Source organism: Mercenaria mercenaria, chromosome 10 (genome assembly GCF_021730395.1).
Source record: "Mercenaria mercenaria strain notata chromosome 10, MADL_Memer_1, whole genome shotgun sequence".
NCBI lineage: Eukaryota > Metazoa > Mollusca > Bivalvia > Venerida > Veneridae > Mercenaria > Mercenaria mercenaria.
The window spans coordinates 30,527,224-30,545,215 of NC_069370.1; the positions used below are offsets into that span (position 1 = coordinate 30,527,224).

General features: G+C 36.6%; 1 protein-coding gene across 1 annotated transcript in view; it reads left to right on the forward strand.

Moving 5' to 3' along the window:
• Nucleotides 1-13,859, forward strand: part of LOC123559535 (AMP deaminase 2-like) — a 130,537-nt gene extending 116,678 nt beyond the window's left edge. The window contains 1 exon segment of the mRNA XM_053552600.1: nt 654-13,859. Coding sequence (XP_053408575.1) covers nt 654-842 — 189 coding nt within the window. The 3' untranslated portion in view covers nt 843-13,859.
• The last annotated feature ends 4,133 nt before the right edge of the window (nt 13,860-17,992 follow it).

The window sequence follows — 17,992 nt, forward strand, 5'->3', positions numbered from 1 at the left end:
CAAGCAGTGGTGTGTGTGTGTACTTTAATCAATATTAATCAAACAGACTTACATGTAGCTCCAAATGGTGCTTTCAGTTTTGATGAATTTCTTGTAGAAATTGTCACTGTCAAAAGGAGGAGTTTACTCAGGACCAAGGCAAGTGTTCCATTTGGAAGGTTTTACCCTAAAGAGGGGAGTCCAATTTAAAGTAATTCCAGCATATATAGCTTGCTGTAAGAGAAACATGATAAGTGCTGTTGATCATTTTTGTAAAGTTAATTAGTTAATTAATCTTTGGTAAGTTGTAAGAAAAATACCGTAGACATATAGGCAATAAAATTTGAAGATATTTTTATGTCTCTTGTTTAGTTGTTATTCATCGAAACGATTCTGTTGTGAGTGACTTGCCAAGGTAATTTTGGTTCTCAACAGTGATTAGACTGAAATACTATCAAAAATAATGATAAATAACATGAGGCCAAAGACTGTGAAGTCCAGAGAGCAAAGAGAATTCACGTGATATTTATTCTTTTTATTATCAAACCTAACTGTACAAGCATATGAAAAAATTATAATCGGTCTTTCTTGAATTTATCTTTGAATGTTCATGAAAAAAGATGCATTCCACTGCAAAAATTCATAATTTATAAACACTGTGGACATTTTTCCAGGTTAAACAGCATTGGTTGGGACTGAACTACACAAAAGAGGGGGTATTGGGTAACGATGTGAGCCGTACAAATATTCCCGATATTCGATCATCATACAGATACGAAACATTGGTAGACGAGCTGAAATGTATCTGCCGAGGTGCTGTCACATTCAATATGTCTTCCTCTAAAAGTTCACTAAAGAATTAGGGTGACAGTAGGTTGAAAAGCCATCAATGTCACCGGTGATATGTGTAGAATTATTATGTTAAACACCTTTATATACCAAAGTATTTAAATGTTATGGATCTTTTTATATGGCAGTAAAAACTAATGTTGCTAGCCTAAGTAAGGCGAAATTGTAGATGAGCACACTTGTGTAAAAACCAATGTTAGGGCTTTGGGACTAGAATGAATCCAGACTCTTAATACCAGTTACATGTTAGTGCTGAAATTGATAAACTAACAGTATGGATGTGATTGATCTGGATCCTTGCTGGTCCCAAAGCCATTCTGTTGGTGTTTCCATAGCAGCACTCGAATATATAATCAGATATAATTTACTTGATTTTTTTAAGAGTAAAAAATGGTCTAGTAAAAGAATTATTAATAAATGAATATTGAATCATTTCGAGATGTTTTGTTAAAAATTGTGTTGAAAAAAGGAATTAGAAAAAAGCTTTTATATAAAAAAGATTAGAATCAATTGTTTCTGTTCCATAGAGGTATAATTTAAACATCACCACTTGAAGCATTTGGTGCTGCCAGAATTTCTGGTATTTGAAAAATGAAAATGGGTTAAATTTCAAAAAAAGATACTTCATTTTTAGCTCACCTGTCACAAAGTGACAAGGTGAGCTTTTGTGATCGCGCGGTGTCCGTCGTCTGTCCGTGCGTGCGTCGTCCGTAAACTTTTGCTTGTGACCACTCTAGAGGTCACATTTTTCATGGGATCTTTATGAAAGTTGGTCAGAATGTTCATCTTGATGATATCTAGGTCAAGTTCGAAACTGGGTCACGTGCCCTCAAAAACTAGGTCAGTAGGTCTAAAAATAGAAAAACCTTGTGACCTCTCTAGAGGCCATATATTTCAGAAGATCTTTATGAAAGTTGGTCAGAATGTTCACCTTGATGATATCTAGGTCAAGTTCGAAACTGGGTCACGTGCCCTCAAAAACTAGGTCAGTAGGTCTAAAAATAGAAAAACCTTGTGACCTCTCTAGAGGCCATATATTTCACAAGATCTTCATGAAAATTGGTCAGAACGTTCACCTTGATGATATCTAGGTCAAGTTCGAAACTGGGTCACGTGCCATCAAAAACTAGGTCAGTAGGTCAAATAATAGAAAAACCTTGTGACCTCTGTAAAGGCCATATTTTTCATGGGATCTGTATGAAAATTGGTCTGAGTGTTCATCTTGATGATATCAAGGTCAAGTTCAAAACTGGGTCATGTGCGGTCAAAAACTAGTTCAGTAGGTCTAAAAATAGAAAAACCTTGTGACCTCTCTAGAGGCCATATATTTCATGAGATCTTCATGAAAATTGGTCAGAATGTTCAGCTTGATGATATCTAGGTCAAGTTCGAAAGTGGGTCACGTGCCTTCAAAAACTAGGTCAGTAGGTCAAATAATAGAAAAACCTTGTGACCTCTCTAGAGGCCATATTTTTCATGGGATCTGTATGAAAGTTGGTCTGAATGTTCATCTTGATGATATCTAGGTCAAGTTTGAAACTGGGTCAACTGCGATCAAAAACTAGGTCAGTAGGTCTAAAAATAGAAAAACCTTGTGACCTCTCTAGAGGCCATACTTGTGAATGGATCTTCATGAAAATTGGTCAGAATGTTAACTTTGATGATATCTAGGTCAAGTTTGAAACTGGGTCACGTGCCTTAAAAACTAGGTCAGTAGGTCAAATAATAAAAAAAACCTTGTGACCTCTCTAGAGGCCATATTTTTCAATGGATCTTCATGAAAATTGATCTGAGTGTTCACCTTGATGATATCTAGGTCAGTTTCGAAACCGGGTCACGTGCAGTCAAAAACTAGGCCAGTAGGTATAAAAATAGAAAAACCTTGTGACCTCTCTAGAGGCTATATTTTTCATGAGAAAATTAGTGAGAATGTTCACCTTGATGATATCTAGGTAAAGTTCAAAACAGGGTCACATACCTTCGAAAACTAGGTCAATAGGTCAAATAATAGAAAAACCTTGTTACCTCTCTAGAGACCATATTTTTCAATGGATCTTCATGAAAATTGGTCAGAATTTTTATCTTGATAATACCTAGGTCAAGTTCAAAACTAAGTCACTATGTCAAATAATAGAAAAAACTACGTCATACTCAAAACTGGGTCATGTGGGAAGAGGTGAGCGATTCAGGACCATCATGGTCCTCTTGTTTAAAATGTGCATTGAAAGATAGTTAGCTTCTTGGATCTTGTTAAAGATAAACAGTTAAAATTAATTTGTTTTTATGTTCGGTTTGTTTCCAAGTTTTCATAGGAATTGTAGGATTAGCTAGTTTATGTACATGAGTGAGTTTTGTTTGTGAGATAATTACTGTATAAATTATTTTCAGATCAAAATATTGTTAATAGTTTTTACGCTGCCCGAATGCAGAAGCATCATGTATCCAGTGCTTCGTCAGTCTGTCCCACTATTCTTGTCCAGAGTATTCCTTAGCAACCACTGTTTACAATTAAATGAAACTTCAGCAGATGAATTCTGCTTAGAAACTGTAACTGAATAATTTGATTAAACGCCAATTTCTATACAATGACATATTCAGTGGTGTTGTACATAATAATAACAGTAATAATAACGACAATAATGATAATAACAATTATAACAGCCTTATTTAAACAAAAGTCATGACCGCACCCTTCCCCCTGAGGTCATACTTAGGTGCTTTTAAATATGCAGTAACCATGTTTTGGGGAGCATTCATTGGTTTTACCAATATTTTCTTGTTCATTACAGATTTGCCTTTTACAAAATGTCAAAAACAAACTTTGCGCCATCACAGAGAGCTTGAAAATTAGTCGATAGTATCATAAATGACTGCAGTATGATTAGTTTTTCTTATATCAAACTTTCAGTTGAGATTTGTTACCCAAGTTCCAGTAATAACTTCTGATGTGCAACTTCTCACAGATAAAAATGATACAAAAATGTTAACCATCATTCTCATCCATTAGAGATTGATCATACACTCAAGATGAACCTCTGATTTACTTCTTACATCAATTTAGCAGCAGGTGCACTTGATATTACCATCAGAAGTGTTTCCAGTTGATATTTTCTTATATTTGACTAGCACATTTGAAAATTCAAGCACAAATCAAGAGAAATATTTGCTAGAAATGTATAAAGATTATGCAAAATATAGATTTCTAACTACAGTCGTAGTGTTATGTTATGGTAAAGGAACATTTTTGCTTCGCTAAATTATTTCAATATTAAGTTGTTTCTATTATGTCGATGTTGTTGATTTTGTATAGATTAGAATATTTATTGTTGTTTTGTGAAGTGTGTGCTTGTAGTTAGGTAGATAAAACAGCGTTTTAATTAATAGAACAGTAGTGTTTTACATTTTATTGTTGGTTTTTGTTGTTTATCTGTCCTTTTTATTGTATTTGTTAATCCCCCGCCGTGGCGGAGGGATTATAGGAATGGTCTGCGTCCGTCCTTCCGTCCGTCTTTCCGTCCGTCCTTCCGTCCGTAACAAAATCGTGTCTGGTCCATATCTCCTAAACCCCTTGAAGGATTTTCATGAAACTTGGGTCAAATGATCACCTCATCAAGACGATGTGCAGAACCCATGAGACAGCCTTGTCGGTTCAAGGTCAAGGTCACAACTCAAGGTCAAAGGTTTGAGCCTGCCATTTTGTGACCGCTCTATATCTCCTAAACCCCTTGAAGGAATTTTATAAAACTTGGGTCAAATGATCACCTCATCAAGACGATGTGCAGAACCCATGAGTCAGCCATGCCGGCTCAAGGTCAAGGTCACAACTCAAGGTCAAAGGTTTGAGCCTTCCATTTTGTGTCCACTCTATATCTCTTAAACCCCTTGAAGGAATTTTATAAAACTTGGGTCAAACGATCACCTCATCAAGACGATGTGCAGAACCCATGAGTCAGTCATGCCGGCTCAAGGTCAAGGTCACAACTTAGGGTCAAAGGTTGAACCTTCCATTTTATGTCCGCTCTATATCTCCTAAACGCCTTGAAGGATTTTCATCAAACTTGGGTCAAACGATCACCTCATCAAGGCGATGTGCAGAACTTATAAGTCAGCCATGTCGGCTCAAGGTCAAGGTCACAACTGTAGGTCAAAGGTTTGAGCCTTCCATTTCATGTCCGCTCTATATCTCCTAAACCCCTTGAAGGAATTTTATAAAACTTGGGTCAAATGATAACCTAATCAGAACGATGTGCAGAAATTATGAGTCAACCATGCCAGCTCAAGGTCAAGGTCACAACTAAGGGTCGAAGGTTTGAGCCTTCCATTTGGTGTCCACTCTGTATCTCCTTAACCCCTTGAAGGATTTTCATCAAACTTTGGTCAAATGATCACCTCATCAAGAACTCATGAGTCAGCCATGTCAACTGAAGGTCAAGGTCACAATTGAAGGTCAAAGGTTTCAGCTCTGTATCTCCTAAACCCCTTGAAGGATTTCCATGAAACTTTGGTCAAATGATCACCTCATCAAGACGTTGTGCAGAATTCATGAGTCAGCCATGTCAGTTCAAGGTCAAGGTCACAGCTAAAATCAAAGGTTTTACCCTTTCACTATCCATAGCAGTGGCGGGGGATTTAGCTGTCTTTCAGACTGCCTTGTTTGATATGATTTTCAATGCATCTGATTGATATTTATTATACCCTCAGACACAAAGTGTTTGGGGGGCTTTATTGGAGTCTGTCTGTCAGTCTGTCTGCAATTTGTGTGTGCTTCATGTATATTAAATTGGGAAGATTTTCATGAAATTAGGACCAATTATTTACCTCACTAGGTCCAAGGTCAAGGTTAGATCTAGAGGTCAAATAGTTAACTTTGTGAGCGGCTGCATATGGTTGAAACCTTTTGGAACATTTTCATAATCTTAGGACCAGTTGTGTACTTTATCAAGACTATGTGTTGGGCACATGACAACAGACACCAAGTCCAATGTTAAGGTCACACACAAAGGTCAAAGATAAACAATCTTAAATTTTTGTCAGCTCCACATCTTTCCAACAGCTTGGAAGATTTGCATAAAACTGGGATCACTTATTTACCTGAAAAAGACTATATGCATTTTCATAAAACTGGCATGAATTTTTTACCACATCAAGATGACATGCATTGCACATGACCAAGATCACTATTCAAGGTCAAGGTCACACTTGGTGGTCAACTACCTGATATTCTTGTCAGCTTCATATCTTCAGAACCCTGGTATCATTTTCATAAAAGTAACATCAGTTGTTAACCACATCCAGATGACATGCAGAGTGCACAACCCAGGTCAATATATCCAAGGTCAAGTACACACTTGGCAAAGATCGGTAAGCTTGTGTCTGCTCCATATCTTCTTCAGCTCTGGACAGCTTGTTATGAAACTAACACCAATGGTAACCTCTTTAATTCAACAGTCAGACTCCATGACCAAGTTCACTAGTTAGAAGGTCAAAAGCACATTTTACAACTGTCTGGGGGATATTAATCACCTTTAGTGATAGCTCTAGTTTTGCTTGATTATAAAATTGTTTGCCATTTTTGGACAACCTATGTTGTGTTGAATCAAACTGAAGCATTTTTTTTATTAGCTCACCTGAGCCAAAGGCTCATGGTGAGCTTTTGTGACCGCTCATTGTCCGTCGTCAGTCATCCGTCGTGCGTCCGTCAACATTTTATAAAAAAATCTTCTTCTTGAAAACCACTGGGCAGAATTACAAACTTCACAGGAATGATCCTTGGGAGCCCCCCTTTCAAAATTGTTCAAAGAATTGAATTCCATGCTGAACTCTGGTTTCCATGGCAACCGAAAGTAAAAACTTTAAAAATCCTCTTGTCCAAAACCACAGGTCATAGGGCTTTTATATTTGGTATGTAGCATCATCTAGTGGTCCTCTACTAAGATTGTTCAAATTATCCCCCTACGGTCAAATATGGCCCCGCCCTTTGGGTGACATGGTTTACATATATTTACATAGGGAAAACTTTGAAAATCTTCTTGTCCGAAACCACAAGGCGTGGAGCCTCAGTATTTGGCATGTGATATCATCTAATGATCCTCTATAAAGATTGTTCAAATAATGCCCCTGGGGTGAAAAGAGGCCCCGCCCCAGGGGTCCCAAGTTTCACATAGATTTATATAGGAAAAATCTTAAAAAATCTTCTTGTCTGAAACCGTAAGACATAGGCCTTTGATATTTGGTATGTAGCATTGCCTTGAGGTCTTCTACCAAAATTGTTCAAATTATATCCCTGGGGTGAAAAGAGACCATGCCCATACATAGACTTAAATAGGAAAAAAAATTAAAAATCTTCTTGTCTGAAACCACAAGACCTATCCTTTGATGTTTTATATGTAGCATTGCCTTGTGGTCTTGTAACAAGATTGTTCAAATTATGCCCCTGGGGTGAAAAGAGGCCCTGCCCCGGGGGTCCCAAGTTTTACATAGACTTAAAAAATATTTTCCTATATAAGTCTTCTTGTCTGGAACTGTAAGCCCTTGGCTTTTGATATTTGGTATGTTGCGTTGCCTAGTGGTCCACTGCCAAGATTGTTCAAATTATACCCCAGGGGTTGAAAGAGGGCCTGCCCTTTGGGTCCCAAGTTTTACATAGACTAACATAGGAAAAAACTTTTAATAATCTTCAAGGCCTAGGCTTTTGATATTTAGTATGTAGCATTGTCTAGTGGCTCTCTAACAAGATTATTCAGATTATGCCCCCGGGGTGAAAAGAGGCCCCGCCTGAGGGTCACTTAGTTTTTATATGAGTTATATAGGAAAAAATACTTCAAAAATTATCTGATCATATTTCCTAGGCTGTTTAATTATAATTACCAGATGAACCCAAGTAATTAGGGATCATTTGACCTTGACCTACTGACCTACTTTCTTGTTTCTTAAGATACAGCCTTGAAATTTGAATTACATATCCAGTTTTGCACACGGATCTTAAAACTAACTTTCAATGACCATGAATGTGACCTACTGACCTACTTTCTTAATATTTTAGCATCAGTTTTACATTTGAAACATGTAGCTCATATTACTCAGGTGAGCGATCCAGGGTCATCATGACCCTCTTGTTATTTTTGCCATACATGATCAAAAGCTTTGTATAAATCATATAACATTTTATGTTTAACTTGCACTCCAGCAAAAGTGTATAAAGTGTTTACATCTACATCTTTCACCCAACCGTCGATTTCCGACTATCACTGGGCGGTGTTTACATGGAGCATTGTAGGATATACAAACAATTTTTGAATGATTTTTCATTTTTTCACTGCAGATTACATGTAATGCCATTGTATTTTTGGTCAGCTAGTCATCTAATATTTTCATAAGTCATGCTTTTGGGAAACAAACATTTTGGGAATAAAACACTCTTTACTTTCAAAATGGAATCTTGATTAAACTATAAAGTATTTGCCGTAATCATAATACCATATGCACAATCACATTCATGAAATATACTTCAGTAACACATGTACTGTAAAAACAGAAATTTTCTTTCCATGTTTAATTTTAGTTGTTTTGATTATGCAAAAAGGTACCGTAACTTACAATCTTTAATTATCATCACTAGGTGCCTTTTTGCATTAACTTAACAATGAGTTCAAGAAAAGTATGACACTGCCTTAATACTTTGTATTGCTTGCAGGACTTAGTTTTGTTTTTGTTAGTGAATTGTTCCATTCATTTCTTACCATTGAATACAAATACTGGGTTTTTTTTCTGACATAAACAAGATATTCAGTATTTACAGTGGCACAACTGCATCATATAAATGTTACTTTGTATATACTGACATTTACATTTTTTATTTGTATTTTACTTTATTTTCTCTGATATCATATGAGCCGTGCCATGAGAAAATCAACATAGTGGGTTTGCGACCAGCATGGATCCAGACCAGCCTGCGCATCCGCGCAGTCTGGTCAGGCTCCATGCTGTTTGCTTTTAAAGCCTATTGGAATTGAAGAAACTGTTAGCGAACAGCATGGATCCTGACCAGACTGCGCAGATGCGCAGGATGGTCTGGATCCATGCTGGTCGCACACCCACTATGTTGGTTTTCTCATGGCACGGCTCATATATATAGTCTGAAGTTGTTAAGGTGCAGTATGTTTGGTTGATGCTTTTTAGTGACTTGCAGCTTTTTATGTAAAAACAAGGGTATCCCTAAAGTTAAAAGAGTTGCTTTGTGTTTTCACTTATTATGTATGAAGTTTCAAAAAATATATCACAGAAAAGTAAGAGACAAATATGTATATCTCAGATTTGCTTTTGAAAATCATACCAAAATTAACATTACGCATAGTTTTTAACTTATACATGTATATTTAAAATACCGGTTTTTAATTCCAAGTGTCATATATACATTTTTAGCATACTGTGAGTACATAAAGATACTCAGATTATCAACCCTATCTGTGAAAAAAGAAACTTTTAACTTTAAGTTATAAAATACAGCTGTTCAAATGTGATGACTATTATATTCTTTAATTTGTTCTTATATCCATTTTGTTTTATATAGTTATGCTATTTATTAAGCATTCCAACACTTAAGTATTATCAAAAGACTTGTATATATTGAATATATCAGATATTGCCTTAAAAATTTTAAGTGTTTAAACTTTTATTACAATTGTTAATCTGCCACTTTTATCTGACCAAGATAGGCAAGATTAAAACTGTATTTGCTGTTACAAACATACAAGAACAGAAACTTTTACTGCTAAGTAAAATTTCTAATTATAGAAAAATAAACTTGTAGCAAGAGTTTTTACAGATTATAAGTGTTTTATAATGGTATCAATTGTTTTCATACATGTAAAAAGACGACATTTAAAGTACTGTTGAAGTTGTTGTTTCCCTAAATGTTGAAAGGGATCGAAAAACAGTCATGAAGTATTTGCACAAATGTTAAATGATAAAAAGAAACATATACACAGGGAGTGTTTCCACACATGTTGAAATGGAAAAAGTATTACATAGACAAGATTTTTCCTGTCAATAGACAGGAAGTTTTTACACATATGAGCCACACCATGAGAAAACCAACATAGTGCATTTGCGACCAGGATGGATCCAGACCAGCCTGCACATCCGCGCAGTCTGGTCGGGATATATGCTGTTTGCTTTCAAAGCCTATTGTAGTTAGAAAAACTTTTAGCAGATGTGCAGGCTGGTCTGAATCCATGCTGGTCGCAAATGCACTATGTTGGTTTTCTCATGGTGCGGCTCATATGTGGCAAGGGCGGAAAACATCCGGTACAGAGAAAAGGAAAACTTGCAGTTAAGTGACTTGCCTGTCTTACTTGCAGAAAGTGTTTCTGTAAATGTTAAAATGGAAAAGGAAAACACCCAGTTAAGAATGCAATCTGTCATTGGACATTAATTTATCCACCAGTTTACGAAAGAAATCATGCAGGCTAGCCAAAGAAATCCAGCTTCTGAGATGTGTATATACTGTTGCATATCTGAGCTAAAGCAAACGCCATATTTAAACCTAACTAGAATTTGTGTCAGAAATCTGTCACTATAACACTAAAACTTCATCTTTTCAAATTCTATGAAGTTGCCTTTTACTTCAGTATAATTCTAATCCATTTTCTCTTGATACAAAATTATCCATGCAACAAAATTTTAAGGTCTAAAACATCCACTAAGATACTGTTGGTCTGTCCTGTCCTTTTGACATGAAGCAGTTCCCAAAATTTTAAAAGGAAAATACACAGTTAAGACACTGTCCAGTATTTCTGGCAGGAAATGTTTCTATATGTGTTGAAAAGAAAAATGAAAACACAAAGTTAAGATACTATTATCCCATTTGTTCAGTAGGAAGTGGCTTCACACATTGTGCTAAGGGAAAAACAAAACACATTGAGGATGGCTGAAGTCTTGTATGGTCTTTCACATACTTCATTGCTTGTTTTGTACATGTCTGTTTTATAGTGGAAAACACTAGAAGCAGGTTGTGATATTGCATGTAATATAAACATACTTGGAAAAGTTATATAATATTTATTATAATTACATAATTATAATGTATGAAATAGGATCTGATGTTGACTTTATAAAGCTCATCATAACGAAAGGTACCATACAGTATTTTTGATGGTAGTGTATGATATTTAGCTTCTCAGATCATAATTAGTATAGGCGGATGGTCTGTTGTCAGTCTTCAGTATTTAAACTAAAACATCTCTGAAAATATTTGTAAGTACAAACTACATGTATGTCTCTAGTATCTTTGCATGAACCTGTCTCAAGGTATATATATAGTTCCACATGATCCCAGTGAGGGACCACCTGAGCTTAAAGTAGAAAAAAACTTAAGTCCTTCTCAGGAACTATTTATTTTGATATTAACAAAAATTTTACCTCTAGGATTTGTTCAAATTTGAATTCTTTTAAGGGGGCACCTTGATTAAAAAAGACTTCAAAAGTACTTCTTATCGTGAACCATATGAAGGTAGATATTTGACATCCTGGCCTGCCAAAGTCAGTTGAGCAGCTTCTTGTTTATAGATTTCAGTTATATTATACACATAGATACATTGTGGTTCTTTGACGATAACTGGTGTATGAAAAGAATGGGAACCACTGCCTTACCCTTGCATGATTGTTTGGTGGGAGACATATGTTTTTTTGTGAAAAAACAATCTCTAATAATGATAAGTTGTAGTTGTAGTAGTATTGAAAATTTAACAATACATCGCCTTATGTTAAAATACTTGTTAAGATTTAAACATCAGCGTAATGGAAGACACATTCTGTTACATGCAGATAATAACTTCTATTGGATAATCTCTGTATATGATATACTGGTATATATCTGTTATTTGATGTCAAAATTTAAAAAGCAGAGTGTGATATATTCTGTTAACTTTTTACAGTTTATTGAAATGTAAATAACTATTATTGCCAAAATTAAATTCTTTTTTTTCTGTTCAGAATGACAGGCGTTTTCTGTTCAGAATGACAGGCTTTGTTCATTATAAAACCAAACTTTGTCCCATATTCATGTTATATCCCTATATATAGTCATCAACACAGTTAGGTGACTTTTATTTTATTTGTTTTAAATTGTTAACAAAATACCAAAGATAATTCATTCACAAAATTTAGGTGCAATATCATCCTGTAGTCTGACTGTTTTGTCCAGTTCCTATCACTTTGTATATATAAGTGTGTTTTTACATTTCAGTTTTACTTTACCACTGACTTACTGGTGTTCATAGAGACAATCCTTAGATATCAGAAATGGATCTTATAGATTCAGACAAATGTTTATGCTTGGTTCTTGTTTCTTGCCAATCTGGGTGAAATTAAAATGAGTCTTGTTAAAAAAATAACTTCAGATGGAAACGAAATACTTTTACTTATTCTGTCACTTCCGGAAAGAAAGAAAAAAAACTTGTCTTTATTTTTATGCCCCCGAAGGGAGGCATATAGTTTTTGAACCGTCTGTCGGTCTGTCCGCAATTTTCATGTCCGGTCCATATCTTTGTCATCCATAGATAGATTTTCAAATAACTTGGCATGAATGTGTACCACAGTAAGACGATGTGTCGCGCGCAAGACCCAGGTCTGTAGCTCAAAGGTCAAGGTCACACTTAGACGTTAAAGGTCATTTTTCATGATAGTGCATTGATAGGCGTGTCCGGTCCATATCTTTGTCATCCATGGATGGATTTTCAAGTAATTATGCATAAATGTGTGGCACAGTAAGACGGCCTGTCGCGCGCAAGACCCAGGTCTGTAGCTCAAAGCTCAAGGTCACACTTAGACGTTAAAGGTCATATTTTATGATAGTGCATTGATGGGCGTGTCCGGTCCTCACTTTGTCATTCATGCATGGATTTTAAAATTATTGGGCATGAATGTGTACCACAGTAAGACGACGTGTCGCGCGCAAGACCCAGGTCCGTAGCTCAAAAGTCAAGGTCACACTTAGACGTTAAAGGTCATATTTCGTGATACTGCAATGATGGGCGTGTCCGGTCCATATCTTTGTCATTCATGCATGGATTTTAAAATAACTACGCATGAATGTGTGGCACAGTAAGACAACGTGTCGCGCGCAAGACCCAGGTCCGTAGGTCAAAGGTCCTAAACTCTAACATCAGCCATAACTATTCATTCAAAGTGCCATCGGGGGCATGTGTCATCCTATGGAGACAGCTCTTGTTCTGTTTGTTTTCAGTCTTAGTAAGTTAAGGTTTTGAATTCAAGGGATCGAACCTTCAGAGCAAAGGCTTCTATAGTGCTAAAAACATGAAACACTAGACCTTGCCTTATTATAAAATTATGCTGACAAGGATATTAAGCTGATAATTAACTCAGATGTAACCAGTGAGATGTTTTTCTGACCATGTTCTGAGCATGTTAAAATAAGTTAAAGTTGTTGAATGTTTTATTAATTATTATACAAAAATAGGAAAAAGTCATATGTGATATTTTGTTTCAGCAGACATGTCAGTTTAAACAGGGAACAGATATCCCTCTCCCCTCTCCATCTCCCAGGTTTAGAGGGTAAATTACATTACTTTTTAGAAACTGTGTCAACAAAGTCAAATTTGAGCTCCATTAGCCAATTTATTTTGATGGTGGAAATTTGGGATAACCGTAAGAAAAAAATAGCTTGTTATGCAGCTTTCAAATTTAAAGTATATTTAAAGTATATTTCAGGGTATCAGTTTGAATGGTCAGTTACTTATCTGCATTATGTTGCAATCAGAAATTTTTTTTCTGTAATATGCATGTACATCCATTCAGTTGTTACCTGCTCCATGGTACAGTCCACACATGTTCAACGAAAAGAACGAGAACTATACATCCTTTTGTTTACATTTCTTTTTCAGAGAGGAAACAAATGCTAAAAATGAAATGTGTATGCGGAATATCTTAAAATGTCATGTCTCTTGTTTGCTTTTATTTTGAGCATGTAATTTTAGCAAACACGATTCAAAATAAAGTAATCCTAAAGTTTAGTTGTACACCTTTCGTTTAATTTCCCATTTAATGCATTACCATTTATGTCAGCCGAAATATAAGTTTTTGTGCCCCCCTCCACCCCAACCTCTCCAGCTATGAAAAAATGGGAGGGAGAATGTGCAGGTCCTTAGATAGTAAAACATATTTTAGTGTAATCATGTAAATATTGCTTTGAGTGTTTTTTTACGGAAATTTTGCCTTTTGTGACAAGGCATTTGATACTCGCAGGTTTCTTATTAACTAGTTTATGATTGTCCCTCACTTTTACACCAAGCTAGTATATGGCATTTTTAGTCCCATACCAGTGGAGCACTAGAGGGGATTATAGGAATGCCTTCCATCTGTCCACAAGTCTGAATCCTGCAATTACTAAAATGGTATTCAAGCTAGGTTCATAAAACTAGGTATGTGAATAGAGACCAATATGTAGATTATGCATGTACATGACTTATGCTTGTATGTCATAGGTCAAGGTCACTATTGAAGGTCAAGTTAAATTGTTTCTGCTCAATAACTTTTATATGATGGATTATCATAGGGCTACACACAAACGTTCACCATGATGAGACAATGTGTCAGCACATCTATGCTTGTCTGTTAAAGGTGAAGGTCACTGTTTAAGGTCGAGTAAAAATTTATTTTCCACTCAAAACCTTTTGTTTTACCTCCCACCAGATTCTAGCCCGTTCATTGGTTGAGTAGTGTCACGTGGTTGCCTTCTATATTTCTATAGAGGGTCAGTAGGTGACCCTACATGAGAGTTGCAATTCAAAATGGCGGAAATTTCCTTTATGATTTAATGTTTCATTTTTTAGGTTGCCTCGCCCTCTATAAAGCATACTGACCCTACATATTTCCGTGTAGAGGGTCAGTAACAAACCCAGTAATTAATATTATATGCATTGAAGGATTTTCTTACCACAATAATCAAATGTTCCTCGTGACCAGACAATATGTCGCATACATGACCCATGCTTTGTGGTCAAAGGTCAAGGTCACTTTTGAAATTAAAATAAAAATGGTTTTTGTTCCTTAGCTTCTAAAGGCCTTGAAGCATTTTTATATACACTCGCACATATGTTCCCCAAAACCAGATGATGTGTTGCTTGAATGACCCATGCCTATCAATCAAAGATTAAAGTTACCATTGAAGGTCAGATATAAAGCACTTGCATACTTGCATTTATGCACTTTTTAGTAATAGAAAGAGCATTGAAACTCAAGGGTAAATGATTTGTACGAGTTTCAATGTTTTTTCTGTTTTGTATCATAGCCATCCATATATGATTGTTGTAGCACATTGCCATATACAGCAGTTCAAGAGAGTACTTAAAATCCTTGCTTTACAAATGTGTAAAGCCCAGGTAAAATAAACCAATGCGAGAGCAGAAAATCAATAAAATACACTTCGCTGTCTACTGTTCCAGACACGCTGGCATACTTTCCTATCCAACAGTGCAGTAACTAGCGTGCGGGTATTAAATACCTGCACACTTTTAGTTACCGCACCCTGTACTCAGTGTATATGATTTACATGCACCAAATTTGTTAAGAAAAAACACCAAGCTATGATACAATTACTAGATAGAATCTCCAGCATAAACAATACCTTTTTAAAATGTGTGTTTTTGGATGGTGTGTGCTTGTAGCACAGAGCCCAACTCTATATGTGCTGCCTCACTGGAATATCACGGCGTAGACGCAACATGATACCCCATCCAGTCACCAGGTTTACCTCCCCTTTATTTTGTAAATGGCATCAACAGGGGTAGTGGAAGTAGCTTTGGTTAGAAGAAAAGAAGTCGGTTAGGGTCAAGCCCCTTTATTTTGCAAATGGCGTCAACGGGGGAAGTAACTTTGTTTTGAAGAAAAGAAGTCGGTTAGGGTAACCTCTCCTTTATTTTGCAAATGGCGCCAATGGGGTAAGTAACTTTGTTTCGAAGAAAAGAAGTTGGTTAGGGTAACCTCCCCTTTATTTTGCAAGTGGCGTCAACACTGGGGCCGGAGAAGTAACTTTGGAAGAAAAGAAGACGTTAGGGTAACCCCTTTGTTTTGCAAATGGCGTCAATAGGGGTAGGGGAAGTAACTTAGAAAACAAGGGTAACCTCCCCTTTATTTTGCAAATGGTGTCAACGGAGGTAGGGGAAGTAACTTTGTTTGGAAGGAAAGAAAGCCGGTTATGATAACAACCCCTTTACTTTGCAAATGGCATCAACGGGGGCAGGGGAAGTAACTTTGTTTGGAAGAAAAGAAATCGGTTAGGGTAACCTCCCCTTTATTTTGCAAATGGCGTCAACGGGGGTAGGGGAAGTAACTTTGTTTGGAAGAAAAGTTGGTTAGGGTTTGGAAGAAAAGAATTTGGTTAGGGTAACCTGCCCTTTATTTTGTGAATGGCGTCAATGGGGGTACGGGAAGTAACTCAGAAAAAAAGGCGGTAAGGGTAACCTCCTCTTTATTTTGCAAATGGAGTCAACGAGGGTAGGGGAAGTAAGTTTGGAAGAAAAGGAGACTGTTAGGGTAACCCCTTTATTTTGCAAATGGCGTCATCTGGGGTAGGGAAAGTAACATTGGTTTGAAGAAAAGAAGTTGGTTAGGGTAACCTCCCCTTTATTATGCAAATGGCATCATCTGGGGTAAGGAAAGTAACATTGGTTTGAAGAAAAGAAGTTGGTTAGGGTAACCTCCCCTTTATTATGCAAATGGCGTCAACAGGGGTAGGGGAAGTAACTTTGGTTTGAAGAAAAGATGTTGGTTAGGGTAACCTCCCCTTTATTTTGTAAATGGCGTCAACAGGGGTAGGGGAAGTAACTTTGGAAGAAAAGAAGTTGGTTAGGGTTAGTGATGGGCCGACAATCGGCGACAATCGAATAATCGTCGGCGTTGCATTCATGAGCGCAATCGCCAACCACTTTTCCCTGACCAATAAATTACTCGGCATCCTAAACGGATGATTTAGTTGTTTCTGACCCTTTTCTTTCTGGTATTTACAGTTCTTTGGGGCAATTATGCCAAGGGAAACTACTCTACTTAAAAATGGCTTCCTCCAAAGTCTTGACAGAAACTGAGGTCTTCTGTGATCACCCATATTTTGGAAGATATAGGACTTATACAAAATTAAACCTGGAAAACATCAACCTAAACTCTTGACATAAGTATGGCAGTATGCATAGCATGCGGTAAGACTTAGGCAAGCATAATTATTAGCAAAGGTATTTTCAATTTTTTATTTTGTGGGACTAAAATCATTCCAGTTGTTAACTAAGAGTTAATAAACTGTTGATACTTTTTTTTGCTCTGAACAATTTAATAACACAATATCACTGGATAAGTCATTGGTGAAATTAAGACGAGTACCTAATTTGAAGTTTACTATCTTCACAAATATTTTACTTTTATGCTATTAACTTACTTGTGTTTATGAAGGGATACAATAGAAATAGGATATTTGGTGTCTGTGAAGTTCATTTCTTAAGTAATGACATAAAACATACACTGTGAGGTGAACTTATAGATATGCAACTAGAGTAACCGATTATCCGATTAATCGAATCGGTTGGCTTGTCTGATTATGCCGATCAATCGGTTGGCAAATCTAACCGATTTGCCCATCACTAGTTAGGGTAACCCCATTCTTTTGCAAATGTCGTCAACGGGGGTAGGGGAAGTAACTTTGGTTTGAAGAAAAGAAGTATGTTAGGGTAACCTCCCCTTTATTTTGCAAATGGCGTCAATGGGAGTAGGGGATGTAACTTTGGTTTGAAGAAAAGAAGTATGTTAGGGTAACTTCCCCTTTATTTTGCAAATGGCATCAATGGAGTAGGGGATGTAACTTTGTTTGGAAGAAAAAAAGTCGGTTAGGGTAACCCCCCCTTTATTTTGCAAATGGCATCAACAGGGGTAGGGGAAGTAACTTTGGAAGAAAAGAAGATGGTAAGGGTAACCTCCCCTTTATTTTGCAAATAGCGTCAACGGGGGTAGCGGAAGTAACTTTGGTTTGAAGGAAAGAAGTCAGTTAGGGTAACCTCCCCTTTATTTTGCAAATGGCGTCAACAGGAGTAGGGGACGTAACTTTATTTCAAAGAAAAAAAGTCGGTAAGGGAATCCTCCCCTTTATTTTGCAAATGGCGTC